The sequence below is a fragment of the Miscanthus floridulus genome, chromosome 19 (genome assembly GCF_019320115.1).
Source record: "Miscanthus floridulus cultivar M001 chromosome 19, ASM1932011v1, whole genome shotgun sequence".
In the NCBI taxonomy this organism is placed as follows: domain Eukaryota; kingdom Viridiplantae; phylum Streptophyta; class Magnoliopsida; order Poales; family Poaceae; genus Miscanthus; species Miscanthus floridulus.
The window spans coordinates 53,077,383-53,105,252 of record NC_089598.1 but is presented as its reverse complement, the minus strand read 5'-3'; the positions used below and the strand labels follow the sequence as shown (position 1 = coordinate 53,105,252).

General features: G+C 42.8%; 2 protein-coding genes across 2 annotated transcripts; both read right to left on the bottom strand.

The window, feature by feature from the left end:
• Nucleotides 1–16,855: 16,855 nt before the first annotated feature.
• LOC136527831 (protein-tyrosine-phosphatase IBR5-like) lies at nucleotides 16,856–21,739 on the bottom strand. Its single transcript, XM_066520674.1, has 5 exons — nucleotides 21,270–21,739; nucleotides 18,417–18,516; nucleotides 18,252–18,309; nucleotides 18,048–18,154; nucleotides 16,856–17,410 (listed from the first exon to the last, which is right to left on the bottom strand). Exons 1-5 carry the CDS (start codon nucleotides 21,507–21,509, stop codon nucleotides 17,058–17,060), a joined length of 858 nt encoding a protein of 285 aa, XP_066376771.1. The 5' UTR covers nucleotides 21,510–21,739; the 3' UTR covers nucleotides 16,856–17,057.
• A 1,508-nt stretch (nucleotides 21,740–23,247) lies between these two features.
• On the bottom strand, nucleotides 23,248–27,607 carry LOC136528070 (65-kDa microtubule-associated protein 2-like). Its single transcript, XM_066520965.1, has 10 exons — nucleotides 27,442–27,607; nucleotides 26,621–26,681; nucleotides 26,318–26,521; nucleotides 25,695–25,952; nucleotides 25,371–25,586; nucleotides 25,132–25,287; nucleotides 24,732–25,043; nucleotides 24,514–24,601; nucleotides 24,205–24,353; nucleotides 23,248–23,842 (listed from the first exon to the last, which is right to left on the bottom strand). The coding sequence occupies exons 2-10, from the start codon at nucleotides 26,663–26,665 to the stop codon at nucleotides 23,498–23,500; spliced, it is 1,773 nt and encodes a 590-aa protein (XP_066377062.1). The 5' UTR covers nucleotides 26,666–26,681; nucleotides 27,442–27,607; the 3' UTR covers nucleotides 23,248–23,497.
• Between the last annotated feature and the right edge of the window lie 263 nt (nucleotides 27,608–27,870).

Genomic DNA, 27,870 nt, shown 5'->3' with positions numbered 1-27,870 from the left:
GGACACTGAACCCTCAGGGTCCAGTCAGCACTGACCGGACGCGTCCGATCATAGATTCCCTTCTCTAGAACCTTACTGGAGTCGACCAGACGCTGTCGCTCAGCATCCGGTCACTTGACCTCTCCAGCGTCCGGTCACACCGAACGCAGTCACCTTGATCAAATGAACTGACCGGACCCTACGGACAGCGTCTGGTCGCACTGGAGCCAGCGTCCGGTCAGCATTTGACCCTCTATTTACTTCTAACTCTCGATCATATGTGAATGAAGTTTGCTCTAAGGGATCTTAGGCATTCGTAGGAGCTACCTAGAGCTAGTTTTAATAAGTGTGCACCACACCTAACTCACTAGACTCGCCTAGGTCAAGCTACCCGTCCATACCCCCCTTAATAGTACGGCCATAGGAAAAACAAAGTCCTAAACTACTCTAAGTGTCACTCCAACTCCAATCGACACTTAGAACTAGTTATCCTTAACCTTGTCGTCCATCCTTTGAAACCGAAACGATTTCCATCGTAGGGGCATGACAACCTTGATTGCCCAATCGATCTCCATTACCATGACCTAACTCAATTGCCTCTACAAAACATACGTTAGTCATAGTAATCTTATATTGTCATTAATCACCAAAATCCAACTAGGGGCCTATATGCTTTCACGCTCGATGGAGCTAGAGGTCCGCCTAGCTTCATCGTAGGGATGGTCAATTCTGCGCACTCCTCACGAGACATGCCAGTCAATTTGACCCTGCAATTGATAAGGAGAAAAAAGCTAATCAGTAATTTAAGGCAGAACATACCGGTGTTGCCAGATAGTCCCGAATGTGTGGCTCTAAGAGCCAATATGGAAGAAAATCGACTAAACAGTCGATTCCAGTATACTCATAAACATAAATCAATTAAAACTCATAAAAGGTAAATTGGTTATAGCTCAGGATAGATCTCGTTATTTAGACAAATATTAGTCAATGGTAAGAGGATGTCAATAATGATTAGTTTATGCTAAGCCAATGATTATAAGTAACTGAATCCCTTTTGTATAAATGACATAGCTCACCGTCATTTAACCATTTAATAAAGATAAATCTAATGAACATATTAGATCTCATCTATTGCTATGACCAGTGGGGCATGAGGCAGACTCATGCAGGCCATAGAAACAATAATAGATTCAACGACCCTAACCTATTACCAATATCAGTGGGGCATGAGGCAGAATCATGTAGGCTATAATACCATAATAAGATTATGGGGCTAACACATCGTTCAACCTATCTTTACTTCAACAGTCTCGTAACGTGAATTATTCGTGAAAGCACTCGATATTGGCTAAAACAGTTGATTCAGGCATAGCGCACAGTTAAGGTCATGCCCTATCAGGAACAGATCTACCAACTAACGATCCTCACTCCATGGTGCTAACAATGGGGTGTGAGGCAGAATCACATAGACCGTGATAACGGGCCATCGAATGGTTTTCACTAGCCAATAGATCTACTCAAGATCAGACATGCCTTAACTGTACACTATGCACGATCAAGATTGACATAAAACAGCCGATAAAACATAACTCATCGTTTAAAGTACAAATTAGATCAAATTTGGATTAACAAATGATGAGTTAAAAAAGATATAAGGCCGATCTAGATCAATTCCAACCAGGCAAAGTGATATTGCTGTAATTAAATAAATAATGGAAGCAATAAGCAATATCGGTAACTTAATGAATCTATCCGAAGGAATGCCACCCTTAGATAGAGCTGATAACTTGACCTTAATCTAGTTCGAGCAGTGGAGGTCGACCGGATCGATGTAGCCATACTTGAACTAGACAAGAGTCGATAACTAGCTTATACCAGAGTCATAGTGGAGGTCGATCGGATTGATGCAGCCATATGAACAGAAGTATGAGTCATGACGGTACTTACAAACAAGCAGTGGAGGTCGACCGGATCGATGCAGCCGTACTTGCTGAAGAACTCGCCGAGATACAAACAAGCAGTGGAGGTCGACTGGATCGATGCAGCCGTACTTGCTGAAGAACTCATCGAGATCTACTCTACTCCTACTCCTAAGGGGTCGCCAGAGCCGAAAAAAGTAAGTAAGTTGTATTAGATTGATTGTGTCCTTTACAATAGCCGGGGTCCAATATTTATACCCAAAACCTACGCATGAATCCTACTTAAGCATGACTCATTACAATTTCTTGGCCTAAGAGAAAACATTCCTAATTTAAGATAACTTGGACTCTAATCTTTCCCTTTTTGTAGAGTCCAACATGCTTTGTTCCAGCGCCGATCGTAGCCTTCGTCGTTATCTGTTGGTGCAATCTGAAGAAAGCCGATTCTAGTGTTGCATTCGAATCAGCTAATACCAATCTGCACGCAATTGATTCCTTGATGACATGATCTTGGGAGCTTCTGAGTTAATGTGAATCTTCTTCCAAATTCTGGTGTAAACACATGCCTCCCAACTTTGGGATAAAAGTAATTTTATTCCAAAATTTTCACGTCTATACTCCCAATAGGTTCGTAGTCATGGGTAGAGAATCTTAATCTGGGGTCTATTGTTTGTCGCCGTCTATGTCAGCTCATGAGCTCATGCTTCAAAACTTTTACGAGAGCATCATTGCTTCATGGGCACTTGGATTCATCTTCCTAGGCCAGCTATAAAATCTCTATCTGACCCTGGCAAGAGCAACTCAACAATTCAGCTATGTTTCTCTTTCATATGCCCTCTCGAGTGCTTCTAACTCCGCTGGACCCTCCATGGTCTATCCTTTTGCTATGAAGATCTTGAGTGGTTAAAAGAATTCTTGTGCATAGGGTGATTGTGTCTCTCATTCTAGCGCCTTGTCGAGCAAGAGGATCAGCCACTGCAGTTAGAAGAATTCTTGTGATATCGCCTGAGTCTTCTCTCCATGCTCGTAGAGCTGTTCTAGTGTTTGCAAGGGCTAAAATGTGTGGACAACTTCCCCTTGTTTGCTCCACCAAACGCCCACCAGGAAAGCCACATGCTTCTTTCCCATGGTTCCCAGTTACCGAGAAATCAGCTAGGCATCTGTTAGGCAGGCGGCCTTTCCCCTTCTCCTAGCATAATTTTATCAACGGGCCAATGTGACTTGGTTCATGATGACTTTCGGCCTTGTGGGGTCCCGGACTCCCTTCAATCCAAAGAAGCCTTGGTGGGTTGATCTCTGGTCAATTAAAATTCTTCATATCCATCCCACGATATCTTGTAATTTGGGGAAGCAATAAGTCTGAATATGTTATCTCTTCGTTATCTGTCCTCTGAATTTCCGGAGTGTCGATCTATTTCCGTATCTGATCTCAATTTCACACCCCCGATGAAATCACTTCTCGGCCTTCCCAGGCTATATATACGGGCTACGGCTGTGGATCAAAAAACAAATCGCTTTGTCTCAAACCTTCTACATCTTTAGTATAGTTCCTGCTTTTTCGTAGGTTTGAGATCATGGAGAATAGCAAGAGGTCTACTGAGGAGGCCCTCAACGGATCTGCATCATCGCGCCAACACATCCATCACCAAGTGGGTGCAACTTGGGGTGCTTCAATCATTCCGAAGTAGAGGGCCGACTCTACCCAGCCTTCAGGGTCATCTTTAGCACCAATTTGCCACCAACTCCCCCGCTATCTGAGGAGGCAGAATGACAATGACGATCTGCTGGCCTCCATCAATCAGATTGATCAGAATCTAGCCAGCTGCCTCTCCCTTGTAGAACTAGCTCTGGCCATGATTCAAGGCCGATCACCCCCTGAGGCCAGCCTAGTGGGGGAAAGGTTGGCCAAGGCTGAAGCTAGAATCATAGGCGAGACGTCTACCACAATTTCTCTGTCTTCTTCTTAACTTTGCCTTCAAGATTTCTGATCATTCTTTCCTTAAATCTTTTAGATCTAACTGCTTAGTTGGAAATCCTTCGATCAACTGTGGATCACGTGATGGGATTTGTCAATGCCAGGGGTGCTGTTCTAGTGGTTCGCTTGCATGACATCCTAAATCATGTCAGGGAGGTCGCTCTTCATGGCGTTCATCATGGTGCTGCCATGGCACTGGCTGCTACACAAGCCCGCTCTGGCCACAATCTTTGTCTTCTTTCCCATGGTTTTTCGGATGCGGCGTACCCTAGGGAGCATGAGCGCTTGGTTGAGGACTTCCTTAGCGCCGCCAACTCTATAGCCTTCAACACCCTGGCTGATGATATAGTAAATAAAGTGTTTTTCGGCCCGTAGCTTGTAAAAGGTGATATTTAGCAAACAATTTCCTTGTATTGAGTGATTTCCTTTGTTTCGTACTTCATATTATGTGCATCACTTTGTCCATGTTTGCTTCACTCCTATAGGCGATACACATCGTACCGGCTCTTACCCCTTTGGGTTTATTTTTTTCACAGAGGCGATACCTTTCCAATATCGGCTATTAGAGCTGATGACCGAACAAATCAGTTATTAAGTATTGATCCAAACGCTAGGGTAATATTTCTTTAAATATTTCCTGTTGATTGCTCGGCCAAATTCTTCCTCTCCTCTTAGTGTTTCCAAAATATAAGCGTTACTAGGCGCACAATGTTTGATCCGATAAGGTCCATCCCAAATAGGTGACCATTTGCTAAATTTACTGTCCTTCGACCCGATCGGCAATTTCACTTTCCAGACCAAGTCTCCTTCAGAAAATTGCTTAATCTTGACTTTTTTATTGTAATATTTTGCAATCCTCAATTTATTGGCTTCAATATTTTTAAGAGCACGCAGGCGAAGGCAACTCAAGTCCTCTAAGCCATCTATCATAAGATTCTTATAGACTTTGGCTGACAAATCATTTTGCAATGTAACATGCCTTGATCCAATCTGAACTTCCCAAGGAAGAACTACATTATGGCCATACACAAGTTCATAAGGCGATGTTTTAATTGATCCATGATAGGACATCCTATATGCCCATAGTGCCTCATTGAGCATTGAATGTCATTTCCTCGGCTGTTCTTTAATCTTTTTCTTGATCAGCTTAATCATAATCTGATTGGACGCCTCTACCTGGCCATTAGCCTGAGCATAGTAAGGAGAAGAGTTTAGTAGCATGATTCCCATACCGGTAGTAAAATCTCTAAACTCCTCTAATGTGAACATTGTCCCCTGATCGGTAGTTGTAGTTTGAGGAATCCTATGTTCTTTGAGGTTACCGTCTTCAAAGGAATTACCTCAACCCATTTAGTGAAGTAATTTGTTGCTACCAATATGAACTTATGCCCTTTGCTTAAGGGCAGAAAAATCTAGCCAATTAAATCAATTCCCCAACCTCGAAATGGCCATGGCTTGATTATTGGATTCATGGCCGATGCAGGTGATTTCTGGATATTACCAAAGCGTTAACAATCCTGGCACCCTTTGTAATATTTAAAACAGTCTTCCAATATAGTTGGCCAGAAATATCTAGTTCTATGAATAATCCACTTCATCTTATAAGCCGATTCATGATGTCCACATATCCCTTCATGCACCCCGCCCATCAACACCTTAGCTTCTTCTTGATTTAGGCATTTGAGTAATACTCCATCGACTGTTTTGTAATACAGTTGATCATTCGGTAAAACATACTTAGTTGATTTATACCTTAGCTTTCTGGTAACTTTCTGTGATGGATTTCTAAGGTACTCGGCTATTTTGACTCTCCAATCTTCATTCGAGGCTTCACTACTCAAGACTTCTCGAAACACCCAATATCCTAACGCACTTTGAGCTAGACAATTAGCCTCTTGGTTTTGTGATCTCGGAATATGTTGGAAAGAGACATGAAGAAATTCTTTGAGCAACTTTTGGCACTCATCATAGTATCCTTTCAAAGTATCTTCTTTACACTCATATAGGCCGATCAACTGATTAATAATTAACTATGAATCTCTAAATACTTCAATTGCTTCGGCCTTTACTTCATGAAGAAGTTAAAGTCCCTTAAGAATAGCTTCATACTCCGCTTGATTATTGGTAATCATTGGTTCAGTTGGAAGAGCAAACTCAAAACTTGCCCCCTAAGGCGAAATAATAACAATACCAATGCCACCACCTTGCTTGCATGATGATCCATCAAAGAATAAGGTCCAAGGCATCAGCTCTACAAAACCAATGTTTGGCTTATGATGCTAGGTGACAAAATCAATCATTATTTATCCTTTGACTGCTTAGCCTAACGCAAGGATCCACTTTCCCACTCTCCCATTCAGTATTGGCATTGATAGCATGTGCTTGATCACATCAGCCTTGGAAACAACCATACATTCAGCTGATAATAAGTAGTGTCGCAACTTAGTGCAAGAGAAATATAAGCACAAGCATAACTTTTTGGTGGGAGAATATCTTGTCTCTGGATCCAGGAGCCTTCTACTTAGATAGAAAACAACTCGCTCTTTTCCTTCAAATTCTTGTATCAAGGCCGATCCAATTGTCTTGTCATCAGCCAATATGTACAACTTAAAAGGCTTACCTTGCTGAGGAGAGAGCAGCATAGGTGGACACTTCATGTATTCTTTTATTTCTTCAAACGCCTTTTATTGTATGTCACCCCACTTGAATTCTTGATCATTTTTCAACTTCAACAAGGGAGAAAACGATAGGAACCTTTCTGACAAATTTGAAATGAATCTTCTGATGAAATTAATCTTACCAAGCAGAGATTGTAACTCTATCTTGGTAGTCGGGGGAAATGCCTCATCAATTGCTTTTACGCTTTTTTGACCAACTTCGATTCCTCTCTCGTGGACCATAAATACCAAGAATTGTCCAGCCGACACTCCAAAAGCACACTTATTATGATTCATCTTTAGACCATGTTTTCTTGTACATTCCAGAGTCTCTCGCAAATCGGCTAGGTGCTCTTTGTACCCTTTGGATTTTATCATCACATCATCGATGTAGATTTCAACAATCCTGCTGATCAACTTATGAAAAATATAATTCATCGCCCTTTGATAAGTTGCACTGGCATTCTTCAGACCAAAGGTCATCACAACCCACTAGAACAAACTGATTGCGCTGGGGCATCTAAACATGGTCTTTGCTATCTTTCTCGGCCATGAAAATTTGGTTGTATCCTGCATTGTCGTTCATGAAACTAATAACCTTGTGCCCAACTGCTATATCTACTAACATATTAGCTATCGGCATCGGATAACCATCCATGGGTGTGGCTTTGTTTAGATCCCTGAAATCGATGCAAACTCTTAATTTTCCATTATTCTTATATACAGGGACAACATTCGATATCCACTCTACATATCAGCATGGTCGGATGAACTTTGCCTCCAGTAACCTTTCAGTCTCCTTTTTGATATCATCAAGCATGTTCGGGTTGAATCTTCTTGGAGCCTATTTAAATGGCCAATATCCAGGTTTGATTGGCAATCGATGTTCAATAATTGACCAGTCTAGACTAGGCATCTCATAGTACTCCCAAGCAAAACAGTCTTTAAATTCCTTTAATAAATCAACTAACTCCCATTTATACTCAGGGTCCAACTTGGCACTTACATATGTTGGCCTAGGTCTATCTCTAGAACCAATATCTACTTCTTCTAATTCATCGGCCGATGTGAAACCATGTCCCAGCTTGCCATCTGTACCATCTATTGGATTATCCATTAAGACAAATTTTCAAAACCAGCTGCTTGGATCGGCTGTTGGCTTTCATCGTTGATTCTAATGAAGCCTCCTTCCCATAACTTGCCAGAAAAGCATTTGAAGCCTCCTAGCTCCCAAAAGACTAGATCGGCTGTTGCGATACTTACAGACTTATCAGCACGAACCAGCTCGACATCATCTCTATGCCATTGAATCAAACATTGATGCATGGTCAATGGTACACAATAGTTTGCATAAATCCAATCATGACCAAGGAGCAAACTGTACGACCCTTTTTCCATCAATGACGAAGAATGTGGTGAGCAGAGTCTTACTCCCGATTGTTAGTTCGACATTCATTGCCCCCCGGGTCTTAGACACATTACCCCCAAAGTCTGTAAGCATCATGTTGGTCTCAATCAGATCTCCTGGTCCCTTGCCAAGCTTACAAAAAGTGGTGTGAGGCATGAGATTAACATAAGCACCTCCGTCCACCAACATCTTGTTCATTGGCTTCCCATCAACCAAATCTTTTACATATAAAGCCTTTAGGTGTCGATGCTTGACTGGTTTATAAAATATTGCTTGCTATATAATCATTAACTTGGCAACCATCTCCTCATACTCCGATTCATCAAAATCCGAATAAACTTCTTGATCTGCCAGAGCTCTGAACTCTGATGGCAACAGAAAAGTCATTTGAATATTAGCCGATGGTCGCTTTCTATCGGCTGTTTGCTTAGCATGCCATACTTGAGGTTTACCGGATGCCTGAGCCTATTCCAACTCTTTATTCCTTAGGCGTTGCACCCTTCTGTTCTGGCTTCTTGTTAAACCTCCTGGACACCATTGGCCTTCCTACCAAACATATTCTCTCTTGTTGCCTTCTTCATAATTAGCCCAATCTTGATCGACAACTCTTTTTCCCAGCCGATTATGAATACTTCCATTTTTTAAGCGCTGGTCCATGTTATTATGGAGATATGCATCTTGAGTATGGATAGACCGGCGGTTGGCTTGAGATTTCCTAAACTCTCCATACTGATCGCTGCACTCTGGACAATACTCCTGATAGGCAACTTCAAACCTTCATTCTAGCAATGTCTGAAGAAAGGACAATTCCAAAGCAATTCGGTTTGCTTTCTTTCATACCTCTCTTTCTCCTACTGACGCTGGTATTCTTGCTTTTCCAACCAATGCTGAAAATCCTTTTCCCTCTACCGCTGCCATTTATTCAATAGAATTTGAGATGTAACCCATGGCTTTATCGCCCCTTCCTTTGATGTTTCTCCTTGCTCACATCGGCTCTTTTGCTTATCGCGACATCTTTTAATTTCCCTATATTCATCGGCTGATATTTGCTTCTCAGAATCGACTGTTCTAGCTTCTCTTGATTTGGTTGATGTTAGGACCTTAGTCTTTCCCTTGAGCAGTCTAGCATCAACCATGTTTTAATCTCCTAGGAAAGGATTACCATCAACTTTCATCTTCCAAGGCGTGTCAAATTTGATCCTTCCTTGCTGAATAGCCCTCTGTATATGCTGCTGGAAAATTCTACATTCATTAGTAGAATGAGAGGTAGCGTTATGAAACTTGCAAAACTTCTTATTCTTCAACTGATCAGAGGGCAACATAACATGATTATCAGGCAACTTGATATGCCCCTTCTCAAGCAAGAAATCGAAGAGCTTGTCTAATTTTGTGACAACAAAGTCATAGTTCTCCTTGACTCCTCTTCCCCAAGGATTTGGCACCATTACTATCTTTTTGCCCTAATTCCATTCAGCCGCAGCAACCTCTTCATCTTCATAGCCGTCATTGACTGAGTCTTCGACCACTATGGTACTCTTCTGGAATTGGGTATCTCTGCGCATACTCTGGAATTGGCTATTGAGCGTTGCCACTCGTTGAGCCAATTGACCCAAGTTGTCAAATTCTTGTCCTAATAGTTTTTCTTTCCACATTGGCAGCATTCCTTGAATGGCTAAAGCAGCTAGCTGATCATTAGTTAAGTTTAATGAGAAGCATAGGTTCCTAGTCTCTTAGAACCTCTGAAGAAACCCAGTGCCCGATTCATTAGTCTTCTACCTTATAGTTGTTAGATCGGTAATCTTCTTTTCTCCAGTCCTAGTATAAAAATATGTATGAAATTTCTTCTTGAGGTTAGCCTAGTTGGCAATGGAGTTGACCAGCAGTGATGAAAACCAAGTGAAGGCTGGCTCTGACAGGGACAGAGAGAGGAAACGAACTCGATGGGCCTTCTCAACTGATGCCTCGCCCAATTGTGTAAGATACCAACTGACATGTTCTATTGTGCTTGTACTATCTTGGCCAGTGAACTTAGCAAACTCTGGAAGCCTATAATTTGCAGGAAGAGCGACCAAATCATACCATTCTGGGTATGGACATTTGTACGAAAAGGTCAGCCCTTTTGGCTTCAGACGAACTAATTCTTCATCATCTCGGTTACCTTTAGCAACAACTCGTTAGCATGTGATTTTGGATTTGTCTACACCTGCTGACCCATCTGTGGATTGAAATCACGTGTGCCTTGATACCATGGATTTGGAATCATGTGAAGGGTGTTATAATCTGTGCCATAATGATACCCTTATTGAATCTCTATCTACTGGGTCCTTTGTCGGTTCGCTGCTTGAAGTCTCTGGTTATAGACATGAGGATCTATATCTCTACGGATCCTTTGAACTGATGGTGCTATTTTTTGAGCCGATGATGGTATGTGGCCTGATGTGCCAAAATTAATCACTTGGTTCTAACCTTGCCCCGCCGGCTGTTGCACATGTTATACTGACGGTCCAGGATTATACTGTGTTTGATTTGTAGTAGTACCTTGAGCTTGTTCAGATGAACCCTAAACTGCTTAGACGTCATCATTACTAGCTGGTGCTGCTTCTTGATGGCTGGTACTGACTTAATTAGTCCCTTGGATCGACGGATGTGGAATGTTGTAATACGCCGGCCCAACTTGACCAACTAGAAACCCATGAACCGCCTCTTTCATGGCATTGTGGAATGTGTCCAAGAAAGCTTCATTATGGCTTGATATGGCATCATGAACAGATTTGTTTACAATTTTTGTAAAGAAACATCTGTCTTCAGCTTCAATTGTATCTATCTGCCCGTGTAACAGAACTCTTGGTAGTGGAAATTTCTAAACAATTGTGTTGTCACGTGTTTTGGTGTAGGACAACAAATACTTGTTCTGAAATTATTCTATAGCTTTGCCAATGACATCTTTATCTCCATCAGGTAGATCTTTATAATATACCATAAGGATGGCGTTGTTGTGAACCGCCATGACGATTGTGGTGTCCCACCGAGCGTGCCAAGAATGTGTGTCGGCATGAAATTTTGTCCCGTGCCGAGGGCACACGAGCAAGTCGGAAGGGTCCGCTCGATGGAGCTAGACTTCAGCGCAGGGATGGTTAACCACGCCCGGACCACCTCCAGCATCTCACTCTCGGCCTTTGAGGTGTCCCACTCTGCCATTGCAAGATGATCGGGAACAAACATAAGTGAGCTCGGTGGTGTGAAGGAAGGAGGCGATGGGAAACCTAGGAGTAGAAGGTATGACCACTCCCCCTGTCCTACCCTTTATATAACCCGAGCACGCAGGAGTGGACGTGAGCTAACCCAAGCGCGCTACCCACTCCACGCACGCCTACTCGTGGGACTTGAGGGGATCCAACTTCCCTTGGGCCCACCGACCACCATCAATGGCCTGGATCCACACACACTAAGTGCCACGCCTTCTCCTCTGCCAGATCTGGTCCACGTGACCCAATGTCCCATCTCCTAGACGAAGTGGGACGGCGTAGGAGTGCACGCCATAACTCCTCCACCGTGTGTGGAACCCCAGGTGCCATCGACCACCTGCACAGAGCGTCAGCGGAAGGGATGTGCCTAGAAGCCGCCACACCCATAGACAAGTAGGCCCCACAATGGCCTTAGGGGCTACACTGGCTCCCCAGATAGAGTAACCCGACCCCTCGATCGATGGACGATCGAGCAGCGCACCTCCAAAACCAACCAATCCTCGGAGTTGGGTTAGGAGCCACTGAGTGGTGGGCCCAACGAGGGTCCCTCACCTAAGCTTGATGTGCTCCCCATGCCCAACCTATGGCTGCATAAGGTCGGCCCAAGAAGGCCAACCTAAGAGGATCAGGGCCTATTACTGAAGCCTCTAGAAGGGTGTGGCGCGCCAGGTGATCAGGTGGCCTCGAGCCAGAGCCCAAACGCTCTTGATCACCAGACCCATGGCAGGCTCTGACCAAAAAGAAGGGTGCCTTGGGCCTAAAGTCAGTAACTCCCAAACGAGTTCTTCGAACCCTTGCTTGGGCCACAGACCTAGGCGACATAGGTCCAAAGAAGGGGTCAGCACCACTACCGCTCGGCCTCAATAGCCAACCACCCCTTTTCACTTAGGGAGAAGGCCTCATGTAGGGCATCGAACTCTCATTAGCGGAAGGCATCCCTACCATGGCTAGCTCGGTCACCAGAAGATCAAATTCAACCCTTTGTCGCCATCACGAACCAGGCCAAGTGAGGCCATGAAGGGCTCGGGGGCTCCTGACGAGATCCTAACATATGGGTATGTTAAGCCTCGGGATCAATGGTTCCCGACTGACCCCTCTAGGATCGCCCTGGGGCTCAGGGGCTATACCCATCGGGTACGCTTGAGCGCACCCTCAGACCAAGAAACTCGCTCGAGCCTAAGCATGTCGCTACCTTTGCTCGGAGCTCAGGGGCTTGCCCAAGCCTCAAACTCCCGATCAATGCGAAACCTAAGCCCATCCCTTGGCTCCTGCTCGGTCGATGACGCCAGCCAAGGCCCGGGCACTAGAAGATACACCCTGAGCCATCGAGGCTCGCGAACTCTGCGACTCAGCACTTTGGGCATGGCCTCACTGTCTGCTCCCCTGATAGGGTCACGCATGGGGCGTGACACAAGAAGACAACCTCTCCTCAGTCTTTGGGGGCTCAGGGGCTTCTAGGCCCATGTGTCAAACCCTCGAGCCGACCTCCCTCACCACCAAGAAGACTCTAGAAGGTGTGCCTAGGGGAGGCCCGTCCAAGCCAACACAGCCTAACACTCAGTGTGTCAGAACAAGATGCCCTAGGCTTCTTCGGCTTCACAACACCGCCATGGTCCACAGATCACCGCTACAAGACCCTCCTAGACTCCGGCGCATGTAGACCATAGGCTGAACCCCCCAAACCACCATGTACCTGACCTATCTCGATATATAAGGATAAGGTCGGACCCTAGAGGGGGGAGGATGATCCTAGATAGATCATTCCATTCCTCATCGATCTGCTCCTACTCAGCACCAAGAGTAGAGCAACCTAGAGAGGGGCACCGAGAGCTCCTCCACCGCACCCATCGGCTCCCTCCTCTCCGACAAGGGGAAGGCTCCACCGGCAATGAGACAACCTTGGGATTAGCACCGAGCTAACCCCTCAAATCTCTCTCTACCTCCTGTACACTCTATTGTAACCCCCAATTTTGGGTGCTCTTGTGTATAAGGATCATCAGCTGCTGGACATAGGGCATCGATCGGCCTGAACTAGGATAAACCGTTGCGTCCTCTCTGTGATTCTTATGTTCTTGAGTCCACCCGAGACACCAGAGACACATACTCTGACACCGACTCAAACAACAATGCTTGTCGTGGTTCCGACCCCGCGACAGGTGGAAACCCTAATTTTGCAATATATACAAGACATGAGCTCAAATCACAACAACAAGAGGCAAGACACAAGATTTACCCTAAGGTTCAGCGAAGCCACCAAGGCTTGCCTATGTTATCATTGTTGAGGGAGCCACATAGGCTTGGAGTCTCTTCTAACTCCTACCTTTTCTTAAGTGAACCATAAAGATCAAGCTTGAGGGTTTCCGCCACTAGCTTCACAAAGGCAATACAAACTTTTCAGTGCTCAACCACAACTGATTGGGAGCTCTCGGGCAACGTACCTCTAGCCATCAAGGAATCTAAGCTCCAAGAGTAATGAACTCAAACCACAAGCTAGAGGGAGAACCAAGTGCTCTAGATCTGAAGCTCTTGCTCTTTGGCTCTCTAATCCACTCCCTAACCCAATCTCGCAAGGGGAAATCACTTAGAACTCAAGGTGGAGGTTGGGTGGCCTTCAATGGAGAAGAGAGACCTTGTCCACGAGTTAGTGGGTGTCTAAATGCAGTAGGTGACCGTTGGAGAAGAAGGGGAAGAGGTATAAATACCCCTCCCCTACTTTCCAAACGGTACAGTTTAAGTGCGAAGGTTCCACATAAAAACGCAGAACTTCCGCATATATCCAAGTAACTTCTATGGAGGTCAGAAAGAATAGGAATTGTCTTTTCTGGCTTTGGTTTGTCCTAGGGCTTTTGATGTTTTGCAAGAACACATGGTTCCCTTAACCTTGCCATTTGTGTCCTCCTTTATAGTACGGCGCTTCCTAGACTCAAATTCAAAATAGAAATTAATAGAGTAAGCCTTCAGACATCCATACGCCGCTATGATTTGAATTAGGGGGTCTCATTGTGTTGTCATACTCCTTTGCATGATTACAACCTGTCCACACCTAATAGATCTCATTAGACCCTTAATTGTATCGTCATCAATGCGCCAAAATCCACTTAGGGGTCTAGATGCACTTTCAGTTATCAACTGCACGCGCAACGACTTATCTCGCCATGAAGGCTTATCCTTAGATGCGAACCAAGAACACAAGCAAGACACATAGAAGATGCAATCTAAAATATTTCTAATATAAATAAGCTCATAAGATGGGGTTCCACAAACCAACACGCAACGAAATTGTTCAATGACAGATTAATTTAAACAAAACTCAAGTCTAAAAGTGACTGCAACAAAGTATACAATAGTATGGTCGATGTCGGTGGCGAAGCAGCATGAGGTGGCCAAGGGGAGGACGTCCTAGGGCACCCTTGGGGCGTGCTCCACCTGGTTGGGGGCATGCTCCCACTTAGAGTAGGATCCTAAGGGTGATTATAAGGCTCAAGGGCCGATAAATGGTGACATAGGCACCCGACATAACACAACAATAACATGTCATGATGATTTCGAAACATTGCCAACGGGATAATGAGGTGGAACTAGATCCATTGGAAAGCTTATCAATCCATCAAGTACTCATGGGCCTGAATGAACTTTGGTGAAAGAGTTGTGGCTTTCGTAATAAAGTCGAGATGCTGGCAAGCCCAATGTTGGACTTTGGCATTCTATAATAGACCTTGCGCGTTGTGAATCTACAGCATATAAGCTGTACATAATTTTTTTCACTAATCTCTCCTTAGTTTGCTTAGTTGGTTGAGGTTGATATTCCTCATGCCTTGTTTCAAGAACAAGGCCAAGTTTTTTATGAAGCCAACAACTTTCTTAATGAAATACGAACTTTTATGGAGCCAAACTTCTGCAGCTTCAGGTACTACACAGTCTAACAATCAACTAATTTTCAACCAATCCTTTCTGAATGTAGACTTATTGATTCCTGCAGGCAGAAAATAAGGTAGATAAAGACCAGATAGCATCCCTATTGAACCAGAGGCCAGTTCAGACATACCTAGAAGATGAGAAGGAAAATATTACAAGAATCATTAAAAGATGCAGGCTGTTGGTGATATTTTCAAATATGAGAATTGGGTTTTTCTTTTTCTTTTTTTTTTGTTTGGGGGGGGGGGGTTAGGATGATAATCACTAGAACCTCCCAGCTTTCACCTTTGGTTGCAGTATCTTTTATCAGCATTTACTAATAACAACAAACCATCATGCAGTACTCAACTGAACAGCTCATCAAGGAAGCTGAAAAGTCTGGCAGAGTTCAAACAGTACAATCAAGACTATGCGTCAGGTAGCAGGTGTTTAATTCCTTGATTTGGGTATTTCTGGTTGAGTTCCTTGACTAAACTGCAGCCTAGCTATTCTTTCTGATTTAATTGCAATTTTCATTCTCTTGATATTATTTTTAGCATCTTTTCATCTCACGAGCCAACTATCGGTGAAGCATAAGTTCTATGGAAAAGGGGATTATCTTCCCAACCTTAATTTTTCCATAAAATGGAGAACCTCATTTGTGTGTATTTATGTGGGATTCAGTGATGCAGGTCAGGATGTTCTAAAGGCAGCGAAGGTGCTTGAATGGCCCAAGGAGACGTGCACGATCGACTATGTCAGGCGATAAGTCTAATGCTGCCAGGTCAAGGCCATGTTTAGTTGGCCACCGAATCGGTGCCGCCGGATTTCCTGGTGCTACAGTAACGTTTGTTTTTATTTGGCAATAATTGTCCAATCGTTGACTAATTAAGCTCAAAACGTTCGTCTCGCAAAGTACAACCAAACTGTGCAATTAGTTTTTGATTTCGTCAACATTTAGTACTCCATGCATGTACCGCAAGTTTGATGTGACGGAAAATCTTCTTTTTGCATATTGCCAAATTCAGAAATTGGGGGGAACTAAACATGACCCAAGGCTAGATCACTCTTGCAAATATACAAATAAAGGGAATCAAGAGTTCTACATCGGCTATGGTGTGACGTCCCCTTCTTTCTCTGGTGTGCTGTGATGTGGTGTGCTGGACTATGTGCACGATACTTTCTTTTGTCTCCATGAAAATGTAGAAGTGGATGCATGTGGCTGCTTGCTGTTGCTTCCCCTGCAATGTTCTTGGGCGCGAACAAACATTACAAGCAGGTTAAATTTCAAAGAGGACACAAGAGACCCACAAGAAGCGGAAAATTGTCTACAGACCCTGGCGATCTCAATTCCCAAGTATGGGTGCAGCTAAGCCCTACGCATTACCCAACCCTATGCATGTGTGAAGTCAACCTTTCACATGGCCACCATGCTGTAACACGGTCACACAGGAAGGAGTTTTTCTTGTGAAAACTCAGGAAGAGCAACAAAATCTAAGCAGTTCGATACAAAAGGAACATTTTTTAAGAAAAAGGAAATCCACAGAAAGCAATAGCAACTCTGCAAGGCATTCAAGTTGTATCAACAATCCCCAAATATGAACCTTTGTATTTATTTTCAGCACTATTGGAGAAGTTTGCAGCAATTGAGTTTTCTTACTGTATACTGCAATAATATGTAATCTGAATCTCCTATTGATGATGACAACTTGGTATGGATTTTGATTCATAGTTTCTGAGCCCACAAATCTGTACGTCTTAACAAGCACATGTGTAGCTTTTTGTTCAAACTATCCAGCGTAATTTGTTCACGTGAATTACACTAGAAAAGTTCCATAAAAAAGCACACTCATGGTTGTTAAAATGCACAGCAGCAATTGTAATAATACTGGCAAATATTGCGACATCCTATTACAAAAATGAATTTCTTTCTCAGAAATCAAAAACATCCCGAGAAACCTGACTAAATTTGCAATTGAGTCATTTCTTTTGTGTATCAATGAAGGCAAAACCATCGTAGGAGCTGTCCATCATGCTATCACTCCCAGACGAGTTTATCACACCGAAATTGTTGCTATCTGGAAGTTTCGCCTCATTAGTTCTTTCAGCTCCGAATGTGAAATTACTAGGGAAGCTGTTCGGGGTAACGCGCTCAAAGACAGATGCTGGAGCCTGCTGGTTAAAGGTAGGCACTTGGATGTCGCCTGCTGGTTTTGGAAAACCAAATCCAAGAGAAGGGAACGAATCCACTGGTGGAAAAGGTTGAGCTGGTATGCTGACATTATTAGAACCAAAAATCTTCGTTTCATAATCAATCAGCTGCTGCTGTGCTGCTGCAGAAAGCAAGTTCATCACTAATGTTAGCACTTGGTAAATGCACTATTATTTGTGTGGCTAGAAGGTCCGAATTTAAGTGTGAGAATTTGTATTAGCTAAACTACTGAGTTCATTCAGATAGTAATTCAACTCAGTAGTTGCAGCCTCTCCATGCTTTCAGTAGCTAGTAGACTCAAGAAGTCGTAAGGATTACTTGCTATACTTTAATAAACTAAATAAATATGAACTAATTTCACCTTACTTTGCACTTACCATGATAAGCTTTATGCTATTTATTACTGTGGTACTAACTGACATTTTCAGATCAGGGCTGGGTTCGACATGTCAGTTTTTTTCCCCTCAAACACCCACATGTCAGTTGTCAGCCAATGCAGAAACAGAATTAACATGAGAACAAGCCACTACAATAAATTCTGTGTTGCAACGAATGATGATGTATCATTTCACCTTGATATGCATACATTTGTGCATGCTAAGGGGTGGCCCAATCTTATTGTGTAATTCATACGCTCATGTAGCTAAGCATAACTATTTTTGTAATAAGAGCCTACTTGAGCATCAATCATCCTATTTTTCTTCAAGGTATCTGAGAACAAAAATGACAGAAAAGGTATGTGCAATTCATTAAGTTACCATCAGACAGTTGCACTTGTGGTCTCCGCTCTTTCACCCACTGAAAGGATTGTGCCAATCTCCAACCTCTTGACTTCATCAAGAAGGCTATTACAAATGCTGCCGATCTGATAAAGTGTTTTGATAACATTAGTCAAATCAGTGCCAGTAATATGAAAGATTATAGCTCCCAAATGGAAAAATATATATATGTACCATACACACCTACTTTTCCCTGACATGCAATGGACTAGGACGCGTGCTTTCTCCCTCTCACATTGCTCTGAAGTTCAACGAAGCATTTAATTAGGAATAGAATGAATGAACTTACCGGGGAAATGGTTAACCTACAATCAACAGGTACAGAGAAAAAGAGAATAGTGTGCGTACCTAGAAACTGATTTGCATCATCAAACTGCAGAGTCTTATCCTCTTGAAGGCAGTGATAAGTGAATGAATTCCGGTAAAGATTTTGGCATAAAGGTACAGTCTGCAAGTAAAGGGACATCAATGCCATTTCACATTCAGACAAGAACAAGCATGATGTGAAGTTTCATATGAAATGTCTAGACAATAAGGCATCAGTAAACTCTGATATTGGCAATCTAGGAAGCTCAAGTTGGTTGAGGATGTGGATGTACACAGTATGCCCAGACCAAACAGGTTAATTCATCATCAAGGCAAATATGGGAGCCTATTTTCTTCTTAATATAAAGCCACCTACTTCCTCCCAGATTGGTCTATTGACACATTGGTTATCTGGTTACTGTGTGCCCAGTTGTCACTGTAACTTGCAACAGCAAGCTCCCTGCCAGAAGATCAGCTTACTTCCAAATATACCTTTTGACTCTAGGTGCATGTAATGTTGAGTAGAGGTACATTGTGAAAATATTCGACGGAAACCACCCAGTAGAATCATGAAAACCCCGTAAAAGTCTAAAACATACTTAGAAGTTTTCAAATATTCAAAACTTGGCATATCCATAGTGCCATCCTAACTTCTGTGACATGTTGCATCTATGGATGCACTTTGGATGTGCCAAGCTTTGTTTTGTTTTTAAACTTGTAAGTATGTTTTTTAAGGGGTTTTCACAGTTCCACTGAATATTTTCCTGGTACTTCAGAGTAAAAGACCGTCAGAACCATCAATTGGTGAATGGTACCAAGTATGATCAATGGAATAATTTAGGTCACTTCAAAGTCAGAATTTGGCACAGCCATAGTGTACCCATAGATGAGACATGTTGCAAAAGTTGGGATGCAAACTTGTTTTAAAAAAATCAGAAAATGACAGATTTCAGGTGCATATGCACTAGAAATTTTGTCCTCTAGTGCACATGCACCTGAAACTGATCACTTTTTGTGTGAATTTTTCTAAAATGGTTTTGCATCCTAACTTCTGGGACAGTCCCCATCTGTGGATGGCCCAAGTTTTTTTTTTTTACTTTTAAGTATGTTTTTTTAGAGCCTTTCACGAATTCCATGTTTTTTAGAGGCTTTCACAATTCCACCACCAAGGTGGTTTCCACCGAAAATTTTCCTAGGTACTTTGACGGAATAAGTTAGGCCACTTCTCTGTTGCTTCAATGCAAGTTAATGCTACTCCGTGACCTATTATAGAGGATGAAACAGTGTAGTTGCACCCATAGGCGGAAGGGATAGCTTCTAGTACGCCATCTTCCAATTGCTTTTTCCCATGTTTGCATATGATTTTGAAAGGAACCTGATTCCCAGCTGTAAGATTTGGTTCAACAACAAAGTTTGCTTTTACCACATAATTAGTTAGGCTAGAATGTCTTGGGGGTTATTTTGATTTGTAATTTCTTTTATTTCTTCAAACTTAGCAGATTGAATGCTACATTTTTATTCAACATGAGATATTCACAAAAAAAATGATCTAAGTCGGTCTGTAACCAACATTGTTGCTGACCCACTAATTTTTTAATAAACTCTTCTTTAGTTTAGGTATTACTGTAAACAATACTGAAATGGTATACATGGTTAGTATCTGTGATGGTATAAATATGCAAATAGTGAAATGAAGTTGAGAATTTAAAGTGCAACATTACTGAAGCAGATGAAATGGATGCATAGCAGATTAGCAGTATAACACCAGCTTAGGCTTCCTGCAATCCAAGCTTGATTGCAATCAAAATCAGGATCACTAACTGAGGTAACATCAGAATGTGGTGAGATAATTAAAGATTCATTATCTATGTTGTCGTAATCAGCTCCACATTGTAACTATTATAAAAATATGTTAACCACCATCGATAGAGCACAGTAGATGCTCTGCCAGGAGCAGCTTTAACTTCCACTATGTTTCGACTTGTATTAATTAGGGTCATCTTGAACTTTTCTATGGCTGAATGGCGATTCTTCAAACAAGCATGTGCACACAATGAAACTATGAAAATGGTTCAGAGGCATCACTGCCGCACCAATATGGCAATACCTGAATATTCCATGCAGTGGGAAACCAGTAAAAGAGGAACAAGTACAACAACAACAACAAAGCCTTTAAGTCCCAAACAAGTTGGGGTAGGCTAGAGTTGAAACCCAGCAGAAGCAATCAAAGTTCAGGCACTAAAAGAGGAACAAGTAAAAAAGAAGAATAGAACAGTTCCCCAAGGACAATGCTAGTTCCATAAATGCTAGAAAAGCTCCAATGCAAAATCTCGCAATCTCAACCACCAAAAATTAAATGTTTCCAACTTGCATTTCACTTCTGAATTCATAACATCAGCCTTAACTATTAGTACAAAAAAAGATGACAACCCAATACTTAGTATCACAAAAAGTAAAAAATGCAGCCCATACTATCACTATCACCATGTTTGCTATTTTCCAATAGAATCATTTTCTGCTTATGCAATCCACCATCTGTGCCTCACCCAATCGTACCATGAAATCCCTCTATTCCATATTATTTCCAATACTTTAACCCACTGGACATTCAGATGGCACCTTACCAGTTACACATAGCCGAACTAAGCTTCAGCCCATCCACAAGAAACCAGGTAACCTTCCATCTTTGTGCATGCATACTAACTAACCCCTTTCATTGATTTGCTTACCAAAGCAAGCAACGAACAAGGGCTAGCATTCAATTCAACTCAGCCTCAAACCCTAGCACTAATCAGTCCTCACCGGATCAAGCACGAGTGCATTAAATTAAAGAAAACAAAAAGAAGGCTACCCATCCATGCAGGTAATAGTAAGGTGCGGTGTGAATAAGCATACATTGAGGATGTGCGAGACGCCGATGGTCTTGAGGAGCTCCGAGCGGGAGGCGTTGTCGTAGCTGCCGAGGAAGAGGAACTCCTTGAGGATCTCGGACGGGAACGCCGAGTCCTGCTGCCTCGCCCCAGCTGGCGACGCTGCAGGTGGGCGGTGCCCGCAGACGCCGCACACCTCCCCCTCCTCGTACTTGTGGTAGTGCCCACAGATCCCGCACGGGTTCTCTCGCTCACGCTTCCTCATCTCTCTCCGCCGCCGCCGCCGCCGCCGATGGAATCAAAGGAGATTGCGAAACGCTGTCGATCGAATCGGGAGCCCTCACGCACGGAGGAGTAAATGGAGGGAAGATCGATCGAGGTGCTGCCTTCTCCTTTTCCTGAATAGGAAGGGAGAGGAAGAGATTTTTTAATGGAGCTGAGACGGATAGGATCGGTTGGGGCGGGCGCCCACGGGGACGGCGGTGGAGTGACGGGACGAGGGAGACGTGACGCACGCAGACGCAAGAGACGGGTCAAAGGGCCTGTTTGGTTGCCAAATTTTTTGACGGAATATTACTGTAGTATTTTCGTTGTTATTTGACAATTAGTGTCCAATCATAGTCTAATTAGGCTTAAAAGATTCGTCTCGTAAATTTCGTCTAAACTGTGTAATTAATTTTATTTTTTATTTATATTTAATGCTTCATGCATGTGTCTAAAGATTCGATGTGACGGGAAATCTTGAAAAATTTGGCAAAATGAGATGGAACTAAACTGGCTCAAAGCACGGAGTCCGTAGAGAAATCCGAATCATTGGCAGGGGACGGGCATGATTACACGAAGTAGATAGGCCCGTGGGCCCGTGGGCCCGTGGGCCCGTGGGCCGTGGAACTGGCGTGCAGGTAGGATGGATGAGGATGTCCATACATCCGAAACATCTATTCGATTTAATCATGAATGTTAAAGGGATGTATCTAATATTCGTTTTTAAAGATTATTCTCTATATGATTCTACATCCGTATTCGATAAAAATGTACAATATATGATATTATTCATACCGTGAAGTACAAATCATTTTAAAACTATCTAAATCTTATAACTATGACTAATTAACTATGTAAATAAAAATAATTTAACGTAGTTTTAGTATTTTATTTATATACTTCTAGGATTTAGTTTTATTTATTTAAATTTAGTAATTAAGATATATTATCTATAGTTTCTTATATTTTATATATTTAATTATTGAAATATTGATGAAAATACTTTATTTTTCGTAGTTGTCTTTAACCACGGTGTTATATAGCCGGTGTATATAGCTACATATTTTAACCTTCATTTATAATTATTCTATTATACTATGAAACTATCAATAAGCAAATAGATACATTTATCTTCAAAATCAAGTAGATATTCAAATTTGAATCTGAATTCAAGATATCTGTTTTGTATTAGCATTCAACAATATTCGTATTCGAATTTAAATTGGGTAAATAGTGGTAGAGTCGGATTGCTTGTGTCCGCAAGCGTGCGGGGGGGGGGGGGGCCATCCTAGAGGCAGAGGAAGAAGTAACGCTTCCGCAGCGGCTGGGCTAAACAAGCGCAAGCCCAAACATCCTCCCAAACAAGTAGCCCCGCCGTTGTTCACATAAATAGAATAGATAGATATATCATAATTGCGTATACCAGTAAGCTGCTGATGTAGCTGGCTTGGATGTTAAGATAAAAGACTGATGGTACCCCAATCCATTTCAAAAATATTGATACAACTTTTTTTTTCCTCAACAAGCTGCTATGTCATTCAAATATCCGACTCATTCATTCCTTCAGAGTTAAGATCACAGGTAGCAAGACTTCAAATATTACAAGTATAGCAGCTTTGTGGAAGCAATCATTTAAGTGTACCTACAGAAATGAAATGCGCAATCCAGTTTGCAAAGAATATTGGAAGTAAGCTACGCTCACAGGGGTGCAAAAATCAAGGACGGGCACAACAAAAACGTTAGAACAGCTTATACGTCCAGCACACTGATTAATGACAAAACATCTCAGTAAGACTATACTACACCGTCTGACAAGTCAAAACAGCAAGGCCGAGCGGAACTAAAAACAAGAATTACACAATAAGTGCCAAAGCAGCTGACGGATGGGCATCATAATTACTCTACGAAGGCATTACAATATATTACCACAACAATAGAACATCAGAAAAAGGGGTCCCTTATATCTAATATACGATGCTAGGTTAAAGATCATGGTGTGCTCAGAACCGGATCGGTGACAGAAACTTGGGAGGCCGCGTCTTCTTTGGCTGTTGCTGCCACACCAACAGGTACAGCTGCAGCTGCATTGTTCCCAGGAGATGCTATCTTCGCGGTGTCTTTCTTGCTATCCTTCCCTCCAGACCTGCCATGGCCACCACCGTTCTGTTGGCCACTGATTGAGAGCCTTCTGTTTAGAGTGCCGTTTGAGATGCTGCCGTTCAACTTTGGGCCAATGGCCTTCTTCGAACTGGCAGGCCGATTTGGACTCACTCGCGATCCGAATGGCCCTTCATGATCAGTGTTCAGTTGCTGCTCAATGTAGCGCTTTTGTTCCTGAGATGTCGGGACACCATAGACAAAAAGGAGTGCTGAATCAGTTCATGTTCCCCAAAAGAAGGGGCGAAAATCACATACTTCAAATTGAAACAATCAGAGCATTCTCTGTCAGCATTTCCACAGCAATAATTAGATGTAACACCACCATCCAAAATGGAATTGAATTCAAAGAATAGCAAAATGCCAAATTGTTGAAGTCAAATGCAAAATGGAAAATGCAGTTATATAGTACCAAATATCAGCAACAGAAAAAAAATGACCAGACTCCAGCATAGGTCCAAACGGAACTTAATGGACAATAAATGAATTGGAATTCAGGTGATAATAGCTTCTAGATTTAAAGAGCATATCACACTAACCCGCATTCTTTTCTTCTCTTCTTCCCTTTCCTGCCTGAGCATAACATACTCATCCAACATAGCTAGAAGAGGTACACCATCATACATAAAGGACAGACCACGGTTCTCCTCCCATGCCCTGGTCTTTGCCACCAGAGTTTCAACAAGTGCTAGGATGAAAGAAGACATTTTACATCAGCAATCAATGGAACATAAAGCATACCTATCAGATCAAGATACAAGTCCATTGTACATAAAAGAAAATTTTCACGGCACAAACTTCTTCGAAGCTAAAGTAAAGGGCATTCATGCTATGATTTGAACTGATACCTGGAATCTTGTTAACAAGAATACGAGCTTTTTCTGCACGCTTCAGATTCAGGTGGGCACCTCGGGTAGAGTTATACCTGTTGTCATCCTGCTGAAGGCATTTTAATTTTGTGGTTAAAAGCTACTCCACAGCCAGCACAGCTTTGGTATTATCACATAAATGATCACAGGATACATGCAGCAGTAATTTTGACTCGCCGAACCAATTATTGCCATACCCGGTTATAATCTTCAAGCCAGCTCTCTTCTTCACACGCAGACATCCATCTTTCTACTTTGTCAAGAATGTCTTTTCTACTCAATGCTTCTTCCTTTGCTTTTGCTATCTGGGCATCCATATCTGCAATTAGTTCTGATGGTTCTATGTTACCTGCCTCAATCAGCGCCAATATTTTCTCATGAGCAGCAGCTGTGTCTATTACTATATGAGCACCAGCGTAGATATCTTCCAGCTCAGTTTGCTTCTTGAAAGCTATTTCTTTCATCTTGCTGTATTTCAGCTGGTCTAACCTTTGAACCTCAACCTCAGCCTTAATAAATGGAGAAGTAAATGTCAAGCAGGCCAAAGGAATAGTTCATATCAGGTGATGGCACCAAAAAATTATTACTAAGACTCACTTGTTCAATTAAATCTAGAGCAAGAGATCCCGGTGCTGTGACTTCATCCACAGATGCTGATCTGTTGCAGGTAACATGATCAAACATGCGCCTTTCTTCCTTGGGGGCATCCATGAGATCCCAAAGATCATAGAGCTGACCAGCGAGTTCTTGAAGCTGTGAATGTAAGCCAATGGTAAGATCGTGCACGTAAGCAGAGGGTGCAATTCACATTTATAGACTAGGAGATGTGCATTTACCTTGCTTAGACGCAACTTCTTATCTTCATTAAGTGTAGCTACCGTCTTGTCAAGTTTTGACAATGTATCATTACTAATGCTCTTACAGTTGTCGCCAACAGAGTCATCTAAACTGGGATGAACTTCAGTCACTGTGCTGAGAAAATCCATCCCCAAGACGGTACAAAGATCATGTACCATGCTCACATATTCAAGAACCTTCTCCAACCTATTACTCTGCAAACCAAATTATTTTCATGAATAAGAAACCAATACTAAAGCAATGGCCAAGTATGAAGCGCCATAACGTCATAACCAATAAAAAGGCAAAAGATAGAAAAATACCTTCTCTTTCTCAAGCTCCTGGAGCTGAGACCGAAAATCCTCAAGCCTCTCAAGTGTCAAATCATCCTCATTGACTTGGGGTGTTGTCACCTGCTCACCCACCTCTATGGTGCCAGCGATTTCACCACATATTTGATCAATTTGTGATTGTACATTAACAAACTCTCTTTTTCTTTCATTTTTCTGTTTAGTCAACTGCTCAAGTGTTGGCGCTATAGCAGCAAGCTGCTGCTTGATTGTTCCTGTTGTCTTCTCAGGCTGCATGGATTGAATATTCTCAATTGTATGCCCAGCAGTAAAGCAAATAGATTCAATTCTAAACACTTGGAGTAAGGCTCCATATGATTTCTGAGCTAGAACATTAAATCTGCTGCACAAGGCATTCAGTGGCAAAAAAATGTAATGCAGCTAGTTTCATAAGTAGACGCCAAACGCCAAAAAGACATACAATGTGATGACAAAATCTATAAGTAAAATAGGGCTATATAAGAAGGCAGCTAAATCATGCATAAAGATATACTGGTATTAGTTGACTGCTCTGAAAAGCATGCTATTGGGGTCAGAGTTACGGAAGACAGAAATGAAGCTGTGAATTTTCCCAGCATAGGCATATAATCACTTACGGTTCTTGCAATAGCTTTTTCTCCAAGAGCAGAAAGAAGCCTAGCAAGTTCTATCTTTGAGTCATCCAGCGCCTGGATCAGGAGATCCCTAGAGTTAGTTGCTTGGTCAACTTTCCTCTTGTAAACATCAAGGCATTCCTGGTCCAGCTGATAAAGAACCTTGTCACGGTCCTCCTCAATCTCGCCAACTTCATCCCAAATCAACTACAGTAGAAGTAGAAGCAAGCCATCATCAGCCACACTGTATCAAGCAAGAAACCATAGAATTGCTTGCTATTTGTGGACAACAAAATGCGAACATACCTGCAATTTTTGCAGCAAGGATCCGCATGTAATGTCACCGGCCATCACTGACCAGAGCAACCTGTAAGGAAGAAACATTACTTCTGAAAATTATAGCTTACCAGTTAGTACTACTAGAACAGAAAATGCATTTCCAAACTTGATGATTCCAAGCTTTTATCAAACAAAAGTGATGCAATAATCATGTTGGTCTAAAGTAGGCATTAAATCCACCACGTATAGGGAGCAAGACAATGAGAGTGGCATTCATGCTCCCTATGCTAACTAACTCATCCCCAAATTAGCATCACAAGTACAATCAAACACGGCTAATGACCCTACTGACACTAAACACACAGATAATGATCCCACTAACACTAAAATCCCCAATCATTGGCAGTATGAAATAATGATAGAGACCTAAAGTTTAGTGGGGTTACGCATCTAGGATTTCAGCTAAACCCCAGCAAACAACTCTGGTAAAACCCCCCAAAATCCCACACAAAAAACCCATGTGAACTCGCAAAACTGAAGTATTTGACCAAGCAAGAGAGCGCCCAAAAGAACGCAATCTGAACATGTCGCTATCACCTTTCCTTTACCGGATCAAATCCTTACGCCAGAACCCAATCGGAAGCAGATCCCCCAGTCAGGCATCAAACCCACCTCCTAATGCCCAACAAAACCGCCTAAAACCCACACCATCCGGAGCCGTACCACCGCATTAGTGCCCAGGTAGCCAGATCCCATCCTCCAGCGACGCCCCCCGACCCCCACCTCCGCCACCACCACGAATTCTGCTACGGGAAACAGAGAGAGAGGAAGCAGCCGGACGCTCTTACCAGATCACGCGGAGAAGACGAAGGCAACCGCGGAGCGGTGAATGCAGGTGCGCCGCGTGGTTCAGCGCTCCACTCCACGGGACTCAAATGCCGGAGGAGCTCGCCGGTCGCCGGCCGCCACCGCTGAGAGCTCTGAGCTGGGACTGGACTGGAGTGGAGGCAGTAGTACTACTGCTGCCGCTGCTGCCACACCACGGGGCAACCGAATTAATTGGGGGCGTTGAGGAGCTGGTGCGCGCGCGGCGGGGCCGCTGGATGCGACTGGTCGGGTGATCGGACGGCCCCGGTCGGCCCAAGGATTTACCACGGGTGTCGGTGAAAAAAGGTACTAAGACCATCTCCCACACCTTTTTTTTATATCTTTTCGTTCTCCGACTATTCTTCTATATCTCAAATGAGTCATTATTATCTTCTATTTTTAATTAGCAA